This window comes from Nestor notabilis, unplaced genomic scaffold (assembly GCF_000696875.1).
Source record: "Nestor notabilis isolate BGI_N333 unplaced genomic scaffold, ASM69687v1 scaffold26798, whole genome shotgun sequence".
Classification (NCBI taxonomy): domain Eukaryota; kingdom Metazoa; phylum Chordata; class Aves; order Psittaciformes; family Psittacidae; genus Nestor; species Nestor notabilis.
Window position 1 is genome coordinate 11,162 of NW_009940157.1, and position 18,622 is coordinate 29,783.

General features: G+C 43.7%; 1 protein-coding gene across 1 annotated transcript in view; it reads left to right on the plus strand.

Moving 5' to 3' along the window:
* Positions 1-18,622, plus strand: part of NTN4 (netrin 4) — a 39,523-nt gene that overhangs the window by 10,332 nt on the left and 10,569 nt on the right. The window contains exons 3-5 of the mRNA XM_010020221.1: positions 7,235-7,498; positions 17,714-17,840; positions 18,403-18,591. Of these exons, the coding sequence (XP_010018523.1) occupies positions 7,235-7,498; positions 17,714-17,840; positions 18,403-18,591 (580 nt within the window). The remainder of the gene's footprint in view (positions 1-7,234; positions 7,499-17,713; positions 17,841-18,402; positions 18,592-18,622) is intronic.

Here is an 18,622-nt window from a genome sequence, read left to right on the forward strand (position 1 = left end):
GGCTAGTGGAAGGGAGTTTTGAATCAAAGGCTGGTTCATTTATGTGAGTGTCTGTGTGACAGATGACACCAATGAAGTGTGATATAATAAACCCATTACTGGAATTCACTGGGGGCTGGAAGAATTGTGTATGCCTGAATTAAGGAACTGGTTTCTATGGCAACATGTTAAGTGTGCCTTGCACAGAAGACCTGTTCGTTCTCCGTTTTGTATCCTGTGGTGACCTCTTTAGGGACAGAAGTCCCCAGCAGTGCCTTTTGTCAAAGATGAGTGGACTTGCTTTGTAGTTAAAAGACTTTTAATCACTCTTCCAAACACACTCTGTGAATGCCAGATCAAGACGTGTTGGGATGGGATGGATGCACTTCTGTCTGCTTCAAAAGCCACCAGGTTGCTCAGACAGAAGCCACAGTCAACCCTATGGAAGGCCTTTTCCTCTGCACTGCCACTGAAGACCTCTGCTGCCCTTCTCCACATACTAGGACTCCCTGAGCAAGTTCTGGCAGGGAGGGACCACTGTACACAGACACCAAACCAGGCCAGGGCCAGGGCTCTGTGGAATGCATGTGATCCTGTTCCAAGGACCTACATTTTTTGCTGTCTTTTCTCAGGCTTCTCTTTTCCTGTATTCATGCCAAAAGCTTTTGATAAACAAAGGAGGATCCCCCGCACACACACACATACCTCATTAAGTGGCAACATCAATAATTCAAGAGGCTTCAGTGGCTTCTTCAAGGTCTGATCTCATATGGCAATGGGGTCACTGAAAAGAAACATGCTCAGCACTCCACAAGGGTGAATTCCTAGTAGCTAAGATGCAAGGGCAGGGTCTTGCACTGCAGCGAATTGCCCCGCAGTCATCAGGACTGGCTCTACAACTCTAAGTTGTTGCCAGACGGAAAGGATTCCAGGAGGGATTAGTCCCTAGTGAAGGTAAGTGCCTGAATGTTATGACTAGGGCCGTCTGCTCAGCGTTTGCTTTAACTTGAATGTAGAGGAGACACAATGCAGAGGCAAGTTGAGAGGAAGCAGTTAACACCAGCAGTGTAAACAAGCAGACAGCACTGCCAGGCCCTGCTTCCCTGGAGGAAGAATTAAGGGGCTCAAGGATTTGTCTCTGAAGGGAATGTGAACTGACACTAGTCCAGCATTCCCATCCCCGGCAAGTGAACTTCAAGAGGGCACCAAGTGTCCTACTTTGACCTGGTTTGTGATTAGCCATTTAAGAGACATTTGGAAACACATAAACCAGGTTTTTTGAGCATTGGTTCTGCATTTCCTGAACATACAAGGCAGCAGATATCAAATGAACGTTTCTTCTCACCCTCAGTGGAGTTGCAGCCATTACTTCTTTTAAGATCCAACCATGAAAAAATTCTTGTCTAAAATGCCATAAATCTTTGAGATTCATTGCTGTAATTGTCAAACTCCAGGCAAAAGAACACTGAACTGTTTGCTCTACACTTGTCCACACATCAATGTCATGGTGAAATTATACACACAGCTAGGTCTGTTCATGTGTGAGATTTCAGACAAGACCTAGAGATACAAGTGGCTCCTCTTATAAGAAATGGATGGTTTCCCATGAGAATACAGCTTGGCTGACACTGGTTGACGCTGACACTGATGGGTTGTTTTACCTTTCCCTGACAGTTCAGCAGATGGAGTGAAATGAGTCTCCTCGTGCTCAATCCAGTTCCCAGTCAGGCTGTCTGCATCACAGAACTCCTCATGTCACCCTTTGCCATTTCAGAGCAAGTATCATTCCTCATAATGACAAAGGACACTGTACTTTGGGAGTGGGAGCTATGTAGAATGAAAGGAATTTCGTCCATTCCCTGCATACAGACTGCAAGCTGAAGGGTTTTGTGCCCAATAGTCTAGATTTTGCAGTCCATCTACATTCCCTGCCTTGATAGAAGATCCTGCTTCTCCCTGCAAACCTTGCCTTTGTACTTAGATCTACAGATTTATATCTGTGCATAGCCTGAACCTACAGAATACATCTTGTTTGAGGAAGAGAAAAAGACCACATGGCTCTTCAGATTTGTCTGCCTCTAACTGCAATTGTGCAGTCTTTTTCCCCATCATCATATTGGTAGCAATGCCTAAATGTTAATATTAATGCCACAATGACTGGATTACTGGAATAACCTCAAAGCACATGCAAATTGAAGGGATATTGACCCTCTCTGGCTTAGGAAACAGAACGAAGTCCAGACGCCACTGTCTTGGTAGTAGCTGAGTCTATCCAGATCGAGTTAAATAATCAACTGCACATACATTTCATTAACAAACTGTCATATTTTATACTGACTTCTAAGTTTTATTCTCTGGAAGGACAGAAAAGCAATGGATCCTGACTAAAAATCACTATTCCATGAATCATCAGAATGAGCCTTCTAATAGCTAAAAGAATAGCTAGACTTTCTTTGTGCTCCAACAGTATTTCCAAACAGGAAAAAGACTACTTAGTGAAGACGACTGTACCACAAGATAGAAGAATTAGTTTTAGCCAAGGGGCTCCATCAAATGAATCAGAGGATATTTGCCACTGGGCAGGAAAAATTCTGAGACAATTGTTTACTATTCCTTTAAGAACAAAATCAACTCACATGAAAATCTCTTAATGAAGGGATTTAGAGCTGATGAGAGTTTTTATTGCAGCTTCCTTCTGTTGGGCCTAGAATAAGCACACAGACATTTCTGACCTCATTAACCTGATCGTGTGCAACACGATCAGCATAGCTTAAGGATGGTTTGTAATATCAAATTCTTGTTCTGCACAGGATCTTCTTTTGTAGCAGGCCATGCATTGGCACTGCCCTCCAGTTATGACTTGGATTCTTTGACCTTAGGCTATAAGCTTGCAAGGGGGAACCTTTGCTGTGTCCACATCTTTTCTGACTAATACTGGCTGGAAGATCAGGTTAAGAAAACAGAATTATCTGCATCAGGAATGGTGCAGCAAAGCACATGGCAAGGAATCAAAAATCTGAGACCCTGTCTCCGGAATGAAGATGCTCTTTTGATTGGTGATAAAACATTGCCCCATGTGAAGCTGTGCCAACTTGTGTACAGCAAAACCAGGCCTCGAACAGTAGGTACCTTCTTAGCTTTGCACACTGACAGCATTCTCCAGACTTCCTTGCTCTCAGAAAGGTCAGCAGAGGACAGGGCAGTGACCATCTTTTTGAGGCGCAGCCTGATTGACTTTTGAAGATGAGAATGACAAATATGCGCTTGATAGCAGATATGCAGATAAGCGTGAATGTCCTACTCAGCGTTTAGCTCCAGTGGCAGCTCCTGATTATAAGGGAAACTCAGGATCTAGGATGTATTTCCACAAAGAGTTGAGACTATAGAGGTGCTGAATACCCTTTACTTCCACACAGTTCAATGGAAGCAGAGAGATTCCTAGGGTGCCCCTTAGCAGACCTGGTTGGCATCAGAGTTTCTCTGCTGTGTGCACATGCTGCTTGTATGAAAGCTGCACACTGATGTTCAGAGAAATGACTGGGACATTCTGAGCAGTCTGTTACAGCAAAAAGAGAACAGAGCTTGATACCAGATAGAGATTTCATTAGATGAGAAATAGCTTTACAGTGAACATCATGGGAAGCTCTTTTCAGAGCTTCTGCCTTCATTAAAAGAAAACACTTTTTTGTTCATTGCAGTCTCTTCATGTCTTTTACATGAATATAATGGGAAACTGCACATTTGGATGGTTATGTCTGGGAAATGAAAAATGAAGCATATTTCTGCCTTTCTGCAAAAAGTAGAAGTCAAATATCCACCTGTACAGAAAGAATCTGCTTCATAGGCTTCAGAAGCATAAACCTTGTGAACTAAAAAAATAGGAACACTCTGGCACTGACCAAGCACTCACATTCCCAACCCTGTCTTTTGGTCACAGTGATTTCTCTTCTTTTTTTACAGAAATGAAATTCTCCCCTGTCCCATATAAAATTACCAACCCATCCATACAACCACCACCAATGTGACTCCTAATTTAGGAATCGTTTCTTCTTAAGGAACCATAAACCCAAACACATTCATTTAAAATATAATCATGACTTTTTAGTGCAGAAAAAAAAGTTTAATGGTTTGGTTTTGGGTTTTTCTTAGGTAAATTATGCATTTATAGAAAAATAATTCAAGGCATGTAAGATGAGATATCAGATTTGTTCTAAACATTCCTCCCCCTCTACAATTGCTTGAATCAGTTCACATAGTAGACTAATAAATACAACTTATGGATTGTGACATATTGCTCTTGCCAGTAGGGAACACATATGTTAAGGAAGATCTAATGGCTGGCACTTTAATGTGAGAAGAAACCAATCCAGTATTAAATTTGAGCCAAGAGGTGCTGATTATATTATACTCTTCCTTGTGCACAAGGGTTTTAACCATCAATATTTCAAGGAGAACATGTCCTCCAGGAGGGAAGAGAGAGGGAAATTCTGTTTTCCAGTTTTATGCATATATGAAATAATGTTGCTAAACTGATTTAAATATAAAACAAAGCTGTGCTACATCTGTGCAAAATGCAGCTCACCTAAACCTACCAGTACTGGCACAGCGTATCTACTTTGACTCTGCTGATAGCAAATGCCTTTGTCTAAGTAAGTAAGTCCTCAATAACTTTGATTTTACTAAGTTAAGGAAGGCTAATTCCTTAGTGGCTGTTGAATCCAAGAACATATAAATTCCACTCCCAAAAGACTCCACTAGTGTTATGTCACCCAAATCAGATCTTTAACACTTAACAAGTCTTGCCTTGGGAGAGATAAGGACAAGCAAATGCAATCTCACCACTGAGCTTATTCCAGACAGAAATGTGTCATGAATTAATCATACAAACTCCTGTACCTCAACTGGAATGGAATACTGTTTTTATTCTTAAAAGGATGCCACAATCCCTATGGGACATCTGAGTTATTAACATCTCTACTCACAAATAATGTTCAGAGCTCTAAGGGGACATGGAAAATGCCAGAGTAACTCTCCTCAAGAGATGTAAGGCCAGAAATGAAAATATTTGCAAGACAATAAACCCACAGGGAACCCAACCTTCTTCCAAGCTGTCAAGCAAAGAAACAAAACCCAATCCAGCTTTGTGAAAGCAAATGGCCCTGTGCTGAGAGAAAAGCACCCAACAGCTGCTCTTTTGCCTGAAGAAAGAACTCGGTGCTATATGGATGCCATTAAGGCATGGGGAGGATGGATAATTGACTGGAGATCCCAAAACATGAATCCATCTCTTTAAACTTACCATACTGTGTACAAAATAGGTTTCTAGTAGTGCAATGCAACACAAAAGATTTCCTCCTCAGCATAATGCAAGACTATTGTCATCAAGCAGAAGTCTAATGCCAGAGATATTGAGTAAAAAGAAGCACTTTGGCCATTATCTAGTCATTTCCTTCAGAGAGGCCCAGTAAAAACTCTTGTTCTTCACCTCATTCACCCTTCCTGTCTCCTGCGAGGAGATCCATAGCTGTTCACAACTGGGATCTCTGGGTCACAGAGACATTAAGCCTCTTGCCCAGCCTTGTTTAAGGAGGTCAGTGCAGGACCAGTGCAGACCTCGCAGAAGCTAATGACATATTGATTACCTTTATTCAGACGTCTTGTCCTGCAGCAAAGTACCTCTTGCATTTGTGTTCTCAAGCCACTAGTCTGTAGGTATCCTCCAGAGAGCTATCCTGAAAGGAGATACCACTATTACTAAGCATATATATTAGAGAAGCCATGGACAAGAAAGCTAAGTGTGAGAGTAGAGCTTATAAAATCCAGCAGCTCAACAAACTGCTTTACCCTTGATTTCTCTGTTTTATGCCAATTTAAAACAGTTTCACAAGGACTTTTAACCTTTAATATCACACTAGTTAGTTTTTAATCCTGCTTTAAGATGTCTGACCTCTGCAGAACAATTCCATCCAGTTCATTGCCTTGGTCTTTGATTAACTGACCATGTGGAGGGACATGTGTGTCTGTACACAACCAGGTCCTCAGGACTCTGAGAAACCCCTTCACCTCTGTGTGGTCCACAGGGGGCTGGGAAGAAGGAGACAGGGTTCATGAAACTGGTTTCCACTAGAAAGATCAGACCTGGGGAACTGGGAAGCGGAGACTGGGGCTTTGTCTGTGAATCCATCAGTAAGAGGAATGCTGGGCACCTGGACAAAGCAGAATGGGCCATTTGCTTATGGTTCCATTGGCTGGGGGAATGTAGACATTGAGGTGGAAAGGCCAGGGCTGTTTTATCATGGCTTCATTGCTCAGGGGAATGTAGGCACCTGCATCGCACAGCCTGGGCAATCTGCCCACAGCTCTATCAAGCAGGGAAACACAGGCACCTCTGGACTCACCAACAGGGCTGTTTGCAGCTTTGTGAGTAGCTGACAGTGTAAGAGAAAGGAAATACAGGAAAAAACAAGAAAGAAAACAGAAGATGCAGTGGGCAGGTGGGAAATGTACCACTACTTTGCTGTTGTACAGCCTGGTGTAGTTCTGTGTGAAGCCTGGCAGCTGATTCTGTTAGTTTAAGGGGGTTTATCTCCCTATGTGCCATCAACATGCAACGGAATTCTCTTCCAGGCATGTCCCACAAGCTCTTTTCTGGCTCCTGCAAGCAAAAAGAAGCGAAAGTATTGTATATGCTGCAAGTAGTCAAATTGGTCAGTTCACTAGAAAGAAAAAAGCACACAAAGAGAGAGAAAGAGAATCCCTATGGAAACAAAAAGCTTTCACTCCACTGATGGAGTCAGTCAGACAGGCACTGTCACCATTTATAAGGCAGGGCCGAAGAACCCCAAGGGCAAGTCCCTCTGCTATGATGGAAAAACTCAGCCAAAGTTGGATATTGCTCTCAATTTGGAGTTAGCATGGACATGACAGAGGACATCTAATCCTGGGTATGAATGCAACCAGCTCTCTAGTCTGCTGAACAGCAAGAAGTGACTGGGCTCAGTAACCCCAGGGAGAGATGTTTAAACTCCTTCTCTCACTTAGTTATCTCACTCCTGTGAGACAGGCACTTCCTATCTCACAGGAGTGAAAGCAGGTACACAATCATTTGTTGTGGTGTTCTGGGATCAGCCACAGCCCCACAACTGCTTATGCAGAGTCTTCTAAATAGGAACTATTACTGAGCATCACTTTGGGATGTTTGCTGTGTATGCAGAGTCCTACATCTCTTCTTGGATGTGTATCTTCTGTCTTTCAGGTGATCTATCGTGCCTTAAGTCCGGCTAACAAGATTGAAGACCCCTACAGTCCTGAGGCTCAAGATCTCCTGAAACTCACCAACCTCCGCCTCCTTCTGTTGAAAAGACAGGAATGTCCCTGCCATGGTTTGGGATTGGTGGAGAAACCCCAGAGATTTGCCCACTATGCTATTTATGACCTGATCATCCGGGGAAGCTGCTTCTGCAATGGGCATGCAGAGGAATGTGAGGTTGCCAACAGGACAGGAGTCATGGAGAATGTGGTGAGTTCTAGACATTCACTAACTTACTAGTGTTAGCACAAGCACTGCTGGTGCTTTCTCAGTCTAACTGTGCATTTTGTGTAGGATCCTGACCAAGCCTCCCTCAAAAAGGCCAGCACTGTCAATCCACACCAGTGAAACCTAAACCACTCTGGGAAAAGATTTCCTCTAACCCTTGCTGCAGTTTCTATGACCTATGAACAGCATTCAGGATGTGAAATTAATTCTCCTTCTCTTTTGCCCATTCAGCTTAAAATAAGATAGAATATTTTATTTTAAAACCAAATCTTGTAGGAGAATGATTCTACAGTACTATGGCTAGTCACTCCTGGGCAGTCTCTTGTCTGTGTTTGACCCTGGATGTGCAGAAGTGAGCTGTGTTTGTATCAGAAGCTGTGATTCAGAGGGAATGACTGCTGTCTCCTTTTTGATTTATCTGCAAGTTTTATATAGGGGAATGGTAGTAAGTCACAGGGGAGCCACAGAATTATAAAATCATGAAATGGTTTGTGTTGGAAAGGACCTTGAAGCTCATCCAGTTCCAACTCCCTGCCATGGGCAGGGACACCTTCCACTAGAGCAGGTTGCTCCAAGCCCCTGTGTCCAGCCTGGCCTTGAACACTGCCAGGGATGTGCCATGTTAACCAAATATCCAGGTACATCTTAAAACATACATCACAGACAGAGTCCAAGCCACTTCAAACTAGTCAACGTTCCACTGGTTCCAGAAGTATGTCTGTCTCTGTAATGTGTTTTGAAAACCAAAATAACCCTCAGAACTTTAGTCCCTGCTGCACTCTGATGCAAGAGACTCAAGAAATACATCCTCAGCTAGTTTCTGTCCCTTTAGATATATGGTACACTTGACATTTTGGTTTATTTTCTTCTGGAATGTGTATTCATTGTCTTCCTTTCAACTTTTCTAGGTTCAAAGGTAGATACTGAAAGATAATTAGGACTGTATGAGTCTCACAATACTTGCAAAATGATTTCTGCATCAGTTCCATCTGTGGTATAAATCCATTCAGCCACGGTATTCTAGCACTAGGTGATATTATCAGATTCAGTTAACTATAAATATAAATATAGGCTCATTTATTACATAACTGTGGGGAGAAAAGCTGTTTAAAGAGTGCATCCTCCCTGCTGCAAACTGTTAAATATCACATAGTGAAACCAAATAGCTGAATAACATGTTAAATGAATGCAGATGGGAGAAGAACAAACACTGTCTCTCAGAGAAGGAAAACACAACATTGTGTATATTAGTGGCATAACCATTGTAAACTATGACTGGATTTTTTTCCCCACTAGTCACAAGGGAATAAAATCTTTTTGTGCCACAAATGACTTCATGGGGCAGAAGGTGAAGTAGTTGTGATGAATTGCACTTCATGAGTGATTCATGTCCCAGGAGGCAAAGAGGGTGGATGCATCACATCATATGCAAGGCCCAACTATTAGCAAGTCTTTGCCTAAGCAGTTCAAATGCAGCAGTGAGAAAAGTGAGTTATTTCTTCATTAAGCTCCAATGAAGTAAAGGCTGTCAGGTTTGGGATCTGCTTTGATGACACCTTTTAGCTGCATCAAGGGGTGCTTCCAGACCAAGGTTACAAAGCAGAAGCATCCATGAACACAACACAAAATCTAGACCAAAGTCCTTGCTGTGTGCCAAACATTTCACAATTCTCCTTTCGGTCCATGAGAAGCAAGTATGGACAGAGGAAAGTAATGTGGATTAGAATGGTTTTGTAAAGCATTAGGGGTTTTTTACTTGTTAGTTATTGGTACCTACCCTGCCAGGAAACTCTTACACGTGGCCTCGCATGTCCCTTTTGCTTCTTTGTCCTGTTTACAGACACAAACTTGACTCCCTGTGGGTCTGATCTTCCCCAGTGAAGCAAATGGAAAGTTTTCCACTTACTTCAAAGGGAGCAGGATCTGGCCCTAAGTAAATTCTTTGTTTGGCATAACGGAGGTTACATAAGGTAAAGCTTGGGTTTCCACAGGAATTTTGTAGGTGACTTGGCTGTTGTATCCCTTGCAAATGTTACCTCCTCTTCAGATACCTTGTGCAGCTCTGCTGATAATCCCCAGCTCAGTTTCCACATTATCTGATCCAGGCTGTGCCAGTCTGTGTGATGGCCAGCACTCAGAGATGCAGGAACTGCACTCTCTTGTAGCTGGCAACTCAGAGCATAGGTTTTGTTTAAGGAAAGGTTACTCTGTGCACATCAACTATGTAAGTAGTGTCAGGAATGTTAAATAAATAAATATCACAAGAGCTTTTAGATCGCATCAGAATAAATTCTAGACACAGATCCCTGTGCTGGTTTTTTTCCCAAAATTAAAACTGAATATGGGCTTCAAGCTCTGCCCATAATGATCTGAAAACATAGAAGATCATATAAATTATGGAGCAAAAGGTAGTCACGAATTACACGAACTACATGAAAAGAAAGTGGTGTTGCTGACACCTTTGCTACCCCACCCTGGACCAAAGCATTTCACAGGAATCCTTGTGGGAACATGCAGGTGGATAAGGAAGTTTCAGGTATTTGTGTTCAGAGATCACAAAGAAGCTGAGGCGGGAGCATTATGGAAAGGTTCTCTTTAATTTCAGTGGATAGTTGCAGTGAGTTCCTAGTTTCCCAGGGCGAGATGTGCTTCAAAAGCATGACTCTAAATGAGAGTGAAGTCAACTAGATTGTCCTCCCCTCCCAGCAGAATCAGCACTTCTTTTCATGACAGCCATTCCAGCTGGAACAGCAGGGACACTTGTAAGCAGTAGTTCACCCAGTTCTGAACTGACGGTCAGGTAATGTTAGATATAAAATGGTTCTAGAGACCATTCCAGGGTGGTTTAGCAGTGCCTATCCCCTGCTTCTACCCTCTTCTAAAAATCATCAGTGTGTTTGATATCCATCCAGGTTCTCCATGAGCTCCACTGAGAACCTGTGGTTTGCAGCCAGAGCATCTGGCGTTCATACCACCAACATGATGTTTTGAGTATCTATGCTTTAGAGAATAACCACAGTTTTGCTGGTATGATCCATGTCATGGTTCACTCAGAAGGAATTCTGCAATTATAAAGTCAACAAGTTTTTCTTACGTTTTATTATTGTTGTGGGAATGTCTTTTACTACTGGAGTCCAAATCAGAAAAACATGCCTATTGAGGAATGGTATTTAAACACAAGCCTGAGTGCTTCCCTAAATCAGGGCTCAGCGTAGATCCACCCATGCAGAGACTCGTCTTGCTTATAGGAAACTGTCTTATTCTGTGGGATGTGGTAGCAAACAATTTCCTATCTGATATTATTAAACTTTAAACAGCTTTTTCTTAAAAGCAATGGCTATGGGGGGGCTATTTGAATGCATTTTAATTTCATTGCTTAACTGCTGTCCTTAATAGTGTTTTTTGTTGTTTTAATCGCTTAAGTGACGCTCTTTGCTACTTTCATCTCTGTGAAAGAACCATAATGACTCTGCTAGTAAAAACATGTGATTGGAACACTTGCAAGTATATTTTAGGGTTGGTATAATAAGCCTTCTACTTCTTTTAAGGATTGTGTTTCACATGAAAGCTACAAGAATCTCTGTGTGTGTTTAAAAGAGAGAAATAATTGCTGCATCTCACAGCTATCAGCCACCCCGTGCTACCAATACCTCTCTGATGTCCCATTGTACAGCATACTTCTGAGGCTCTTTCATTTAAGCTCCATGCAGTGTAAACTGTTCTGTATTGAATTTGACACAGCCACCAGCACTAGGAAGTTGCTGTGATGTGACACTCATAGGGGCTGCTGGGTTTGGCCTCAAACATCAAGTCCTTCTGCTTTAAGCTCCCTCGGGACTGAACAGATTGCTATGCTGTTTCTGTCCTCAGCTCACCTATGTGTTACTAGAACAAAAGTTTTCAGTCTTCTGCCAAGGCTTTTCAAGGCTTTTCAGCCAATTCACTCATCCTCAATAAATCTCCCAGGAATTCAAGCAGATCTTTCTCGAGTTGTTCCTTGTGGGTACCTGGAGTTTGTATTTTAATGCTTTGGCAGCAGGTACACACAAAATATGGAGCAATTTTGCCCAGGATTATAGACAGATTCCATATTGCCTTTGGAGCCGTCAGGCATTTAGGATCCTTCTCTTGATGCGCACAAGTTTTCTGCCAAATCATGGACTTTCTTGCCTTTTTACTCCCTTCCTAGGTTATAAATTTGGCTGGTCCTGACCCTTTTCCAGCCCTGCCCTTCCCCACTCCCCAAGCTGCAGCCATCTGCAGAGAACTCGCAAAAACCTATTTTTCTCTTGGTTTCATCTATTCCATTACTCAACATAATTTCACCTGAATGGGAGCTATGTGTGCTGCCAAGTTCAATCCATATGGAGGCAAAAAATCAGAGCTCCCAGGCCCACTTTGGGAGTGGATTTTCAATCCCATCCCCCTAGAGCTGCTGTGGATTAACCAGTAGAAACCCAGCTAAGTCGAGACAGTTGCTGGGGTTAGCCAGACTTACTACAAAGTAAACGCCAGTATTATTTGCCTGTTGAATGAACAGGTCATGCCCATACTTCTCTGAACTGTTCACAGCGTGGTAACCCACTATGCCTGACCTGTAAACCTGCAAATCCTTGTTTTCATATATCAGAATCTAGAGTTTCTTCCCTGAAAACTAAATCTGGGTCTTATTACAGAAAAGGTAGTTCAGTGGCATCAGGAGCAAAGCCTTGAACAAGACTAAATGCACGTGTGCCATGCACTTTCGGGAGATCTGAACAGTGGGATTTACTCATTGTGCTGTGATTCAGACTTTCACCTGTTAAAATACTGACCCTCACTCCCCTTTCTGCTTCCTCCAGTCTTAAGACACTCACTAACAGCTGGTTCCTGCTGTAATTCAGGGGCTGCATTTCGGAGTGACAGCAGTTACTTGTCTGCAGTTTGTTACACACTGGTAATGGAGTTGTTGGCACTGTAGGTAAGAGGACAGCCTGGCCCAAAAATGGATAAAAAACAAGCTGGCATTCAGAAAGAAAACAAGGAAGCAGAAGAAATGTGAGCTAAGCCACAGGCAGGTATGTGTGTAAAGGCTGATGGGGGTGAATTCAGAGGATGGAGTTGTGTCTTGACACAGTCACAGCCGAGTTATATCCCCCTACATGAAGCATGAATTTAGTACCTTTTCCAGTCTATTTGACCTGTTCTTTTGTTACTGTTCAAAAAGGTCTTAGCGGTGCCAGTCTGGATATTCAGCTAAACACTATCACTGGTTTTCCTTCACCATTACCTAGTCAGTGCATTTGGAACCAGCAGCAGCTCATTCACTCACTGCTATGGAGACCAAAACCTGCATGGGCTCAGATGGCCTTGCCCCAAGTGTCGCAGCTCTGCTCATCCTTGCCAGGTTCCCCCAGACTTCATTTACCAAAGTGACCAAGTATGAGCCAGAAATTCAGTTCCCTCAGAAAACACCCGTATGTGTATTTGGTTTCCCCCCGAAACCAGTAACTTGCATAGGAAAATAATGGCTATTTTTCCCACTCCTGATTAGAGAAGGAATTCAAACTGTTAATCTACTCATAGAAGGCACTTACTCCCAAGCCACCCATTCTTTTAGGTCCTTGTGAATACAGAAAAGTTAATGGCCTCTTAAAAGTCAAATGTGCTCTCCTCAGAACCTGATGCTGGAGGATTGATTATAAGTGTGCACGGATCCATCTCTGCATTTGGACAGACAACAGAGCCCACCTGAACTGTAAGAGAAACTAAGCAGCGCAGCAGGCACTGTTTTGTGTTTAAGCACTCAAAATGACCCAGAAAGAGGGGTTTTACTAAAAGTAGGTAAGGGACCAGCCTCTGATGTCATTACAAACTGCTGCATCCAAAATTTCTCTGGCAATATCACAAAGTGAATACAGAGCCCAAAGACAAACATTTTCTCTGAATCAGCAACAGTTGCTCTGTTCTGGAAGGCTTCCAAATGTACCCTTCATTCATTAGGGAAAAAAAGCCCTAAAATAGACTGAGAATAACCCAGGAGAAAGAGCAACAACCACAACATTTACTGAAAGGAGAAAAGGTAAAAGAAACTGTAAGGGTAGAGAGAAAGCACAAGGTGTCAGGTATTGTACAGAGCTGAACAGAGTTTAAACATCAAACACATTGCAGGAGAAGCAGATAGAAAATTTCCACTGCCTCTCTCGGCTGCAAATCAGGAATCAGGTGAGGCAACTCTGTGCAGTCAAAGGTGAGTAAGTATCATGTCATTTCTTGGACCCATTGAATGAAAGCAGAATATGGTTCTACACTATTTGCTCTAAATCAACCACAAGTCACTGAGCTCCATGGAAGAACCACTGGATGAAATTAATGGCTTAGTATAGCAGGTCAAGCAACATCCTTGGAACTGATGCTGCCGGCATTAAGATCCATGAAGCTATAACCTCTTTTATGTCCTGATTCAAAGCTGCTCAGGTGGTAGATGTACAAATCAAAGCCTTTGGCAGCAATACCCGACTTGTAACAGCACGACTGTACTGTGAGGCAGATGAAGGAACTAATCCAGATTAAAGATACTAGTGCCAAGGGAAAAAAAGGCAGTTTTAGCTTTTGTTTTAACATGGTTTAGCTTCACAGCCCAATTCACACACGACTCAGGGCATGATGCAGGTGATAGCATAGAAAGTAGTAAGGAAAGCAGAAATGTCTCAAATCAAGATCGCCCCAAAGACTTTACATGATGAAACCACAGCCTGAGAACATAGTTGCTGTACCTAAATATTGCTACAAGCCTAAATACTTTTTTATCTAGGGATCAGTGTATGTTGAGTGATGCAGCATCACATTGAACATTGAGGATAAAGTGAAATATGAGAGATGGAAACCAGAAATCTTCCACATCTCAATCTCTTGTACCAGTACATTTATATGTATTTATATAAATCAGTGTCACGAACTAATTGGGCTTTAGCTGAACACTGGCTAGGTTTTGTAACTGATGGCACGGATCTCACGTAAGCCTCTGTTCCTCACACCTTGCTTTCAAGCTCATTCACCTGGATTGCCAGCTGCAAATCTAGAAAGCTGAAGCTTTTTTTGCTCAGATGCCTCCTAGTAATCACACATCCTTAATCTTCCAATGACATTAATCCAGTGCAAAGTCCTGAAGGCACTAAAAGGACTTTAACAGCCCTGACCAGCTCCACCTGGGTCTCCTGCCCACCTCTGCCCATTGGCCAGGGGCTCTATTTAAGCTCAGCTCTGGGCACTCACTTTGAGCTCTGCTGTAGGTGTGCCTGTTTGCGTGCTGGTCTCCTGGATGGACTGGGCTTGTGCTGTAGGTAGTGTCCTTCCTGGTGGACCCCTTTGCATGTGTTGTAGCTTGTTTCTCATTCTGCCTCCTGGATGGACTTTAAACCTGTGTTGTGAGCCTGTTTCTGGGCCTGTCTCTTGCTGCTCCTGAGTTGCCCCTGGTCCATCCCTTGTGTCTGGGCTGCCCCCTGCTTTCTAGGGCACAGAAAACTATCAGTGTAGTTCCCCTGAATCTGTACTTCTCTATCTACCTTGGCAAGGCCATCTTTGTGTTCCAGTGAGCTCCAGTTCATCTTGAGGCCTTATATTTGGTAGAGAGCATAATCCTCTTGGGTTTTGGACCCATTGTTGTGAGAGATGTGGACTTCAGCAGTGAATAACAAGTCAGGGACATGCCTGCTCTTTGTGTCGGTGTTAAGTGTGGCTCTCGCATTCCCTCTTCCCTAAGCAGATATCCCATTTCCTATTTTATCTGACAGCTACCTGTATTTCATTCCAGTTCCTTCCTGGCCTTTGGTCCCTGGCTGCTTCTCCTATCTCTTCCTCTCTAACAGAACAAACTGGTTTTCTCATGACTTGCAGCCACTTCACCTATCCTTATTTCACCTCATGCTGAAGTATAACGGGTCTCTTCCACAGCTCAGTTTCTCTTGCATTAACCAGTCTTTCTGCAATGGCTGCTTACCTCCATGAATCGCCTTCCTTGTGTGTCCTGCTTACACTGCTCTCTTATCCCCATTCTGTACTTCATTGTCACATCATGTTGCGCTCTCCTCCTTAGCTGTTTTCATCTACGAATGCTGTCTGAGATACCCACCCCTGGCAGACATGCTTTCTCTTCCATTATTCTTTACCTTTGCCAAAATACCCATCAATTCTTTTTTTGTACAGGTTTAAGAATAAGGAAAAGGTTAGTCCTTAGACCAACTGCTTTCTAAAGTTCCACGCCAGCTCCACATTTGACTCCTGCCTGCTCAGAGCTCTCCTGTCTGCTGGCTGCTTGGCTTTTCAACCCTTTTGTCTAAGCCAGTCATCCTTCCACATGTATTTGGGAAGCTGTTCAATAGCAGGGATCACAGGCAGGAAGCTTCCTTTATGCCTCACAACATGCCATTCCTAGATAGCCTCCACAAACTACAGTTTGCAGTAAACCAGTGGGCAACAAACTAACGCATCTACTGGCTGGACTCTTCCTTTCTCACTGAATTTTCCTGTTTACTTTCGGAATAACTGTTCCTGAGTGTTCACACCATCTGTGCAGTGCACTGGAAGCACAGGCTCCTGTGGAATAATGAATATTTGATCATGTCATTCAGGCTAACCCAAGATTGCATGGTTTAATTCTGCCATTTCCTAACTGTACAATCCCATTTCTTTCTTGTACTCTTTTTAACACAGTAAATGTACAGGTTGTGTGTACATCTCTCAAAAACCAGGGGGCCAGCTTACAGATTTACACTGAAATAAACTTCTGTCCGAAGAATTGACTGGATCCAAGGTTTTGGTTCTGATCTGGTTTGGAATGAGCTGTAAAGTTCAGATAATCTGAAGTTTGGGACCATTAAAATCTATGGTTCTGGGTCAGGCTCCCTTTATCTTCTCTCTCTTGGTCCTTTATTCTATGGCTTCTGAAAAGCAGCCACTGTGCCTGCTGGAGGGAACTCGTAAGCCTGAGAGAGAATTCATAAGCAGGGAGAAACTCGGCGCTGCTGCTTATTAGTATTTTTAGTTTTATCTGTAATTTGCCATCCTCTTCAGCGCCTGGACATGGATGACTCTTGTACAAAGGTCTGGAGAGGCCTCACAATGTGCTGCACCCTGTATCCTCCTGAGGTTTAGCGGTGCTGAGCTCCAGCAGCAATGCTCAGTGTTCCGTGAGGAGGCAGCCAACGGCTCTGTGCCGCAGCGGAGCTGCCAGCTGGCCGCGGAGGGACGGCGGCCTCAGCTGCGGGCTGTGCCGCGGATCTGCTCGGGAGGATTAAAACCAGGCAGCGGAGAGCGAATTGCTGCAGGGAGATGAGCCTGGCGGCAGGGGAGAGCATCCATACAACGGCTCTTCTGAGTGTCTCTCTCCTGATCCCGAGTTACCTGCTGTGGAGGGACGCGGGGGACTGCAAAGGGAGACCTGACTTGCAGGAACGGCTATGGAGAAATGTAGCTCAGTGGTGGTGAGATTAAAGGATTATTCAGTTCACACCCCAGTCAAAATGAAATTTCAGCCTCTGCTTTTTGTGTAATGTGCCATGTGCCAGAGCTGGGACAGGGGTTACTGAGTTCAGCATCCTCTGCTGCACACGAGAGGGACCGGTTCAGTTCCAGCTCTAGAACAAGTGCCTCCTTGCAGGTGAAATGCCACTAATTACAACTTCTTTTGCGATGGGTGTAGAACATGACCTACGGTACCACCTTTCCCTTCCTCTCACTCCCTATGCCACGTATTTCCTCAAGTAATTTCTTCAGGAAACCCTTTCTCTGAGGCACTGCAAGCACACACTGGACTTCTGTTTCTTAAAGAAATAAAATACCCCCAACATAAACAGCCTCCTGTAAAGCACTTCTTGGATGTGACTTGATATTAGAGTCCTGTGTGCCACATTGCAGTGTATAGTGGAAACTGGCTGTTATATCCCCGGTGTGTGAAACGACTTAAGCAGAACCCACTTCAACAGTAAATTTCTGTTTGAAGATGGGCTCCACTCTTCAGCCATTCCATCTTTTGCTCATTTTGGTTGAACATCTTCCAACTTCTCATTTATCTGGTAATAAGATGTTCTGAACGGAACACAACTTTGCCAGTAGAATTTGCCATTCACGTGAAGTCTCTGCTCTTAATTACACAGCCAAAACTTTTAGTGGGCCTGTTCTGCTGAGCTGTTTTTGTGACTGTGCTCTTTCCCCTGACAGGTTCATGGGAAGTGTGTGTGTAGACACAACACTGCAGGAGACCACTGTGAGAAATGTGCACCGCTGTACAATGACCAGCCTTGGAAGCCGGGAGATGGAAAAACAGGGGAACCAAATGAATGCAGAAGTAAGTGGGAAGGGGGTTACTGATCCAGGCTTTCAGGATGAGCACCTGCCGTGCCAGCAGGCAAAGCTTCCCAACAGACTTCTGTTGGTTTACACTAAAGGTGCTATTACAGAAATGGGATAAGTGGCTTGTCGTTGACGGAGAGCTTCAGTCTGAATGTTGTTTTACTGCATCTGACCACTGGGGCTATTGGGAAGTGGAACTTACAAGGCAGAAATCTGTTCTTCATGCAGCTACATCCCTTCATGTTTTGGTGTTCCAGGGTCTTGTGCAGGGTTTATGATCCCATCAGGTTGGTTTGTGTCACTGTAAGAACACCACACAGCTCACAACAGCCCGGCTTCTCAGACCCTGCTGAGTCTCTTGCTCTGTGTCCCAGTTTCTAGTTTTCAGGAGTATCAAGGACTGCAGGTACATGGAGTGTGTTACATTCCAATGCTTCCTCCATGATTCACAGCAGGAAAATGGTATTGCTGAAGATCAATGCGTGGTATTTGAAGATCACCAATGGTATTACTGTCTGTTGTTTAAGCCTGAAGTCCATTCTCTTGTTTGCCCCCAGAGTGTCGCTGTCACAACCATGCTGACAGCTGCCACTTTGACCTGAGCGTGTGGCTGGCATCAGGGAAGCGCAGTGGTGGGGTCTGTGACAACTGCAAGCACAACACAGAGGGACACCGGTGCCAAAGGTGCAAACCGGGGTATTACCGCGACAGAGGGAAGCCCATGTCTTCTGCAGAGGTCTGCAAACGTAAGTGACTTCTTATGTGCGGTGAAGACAC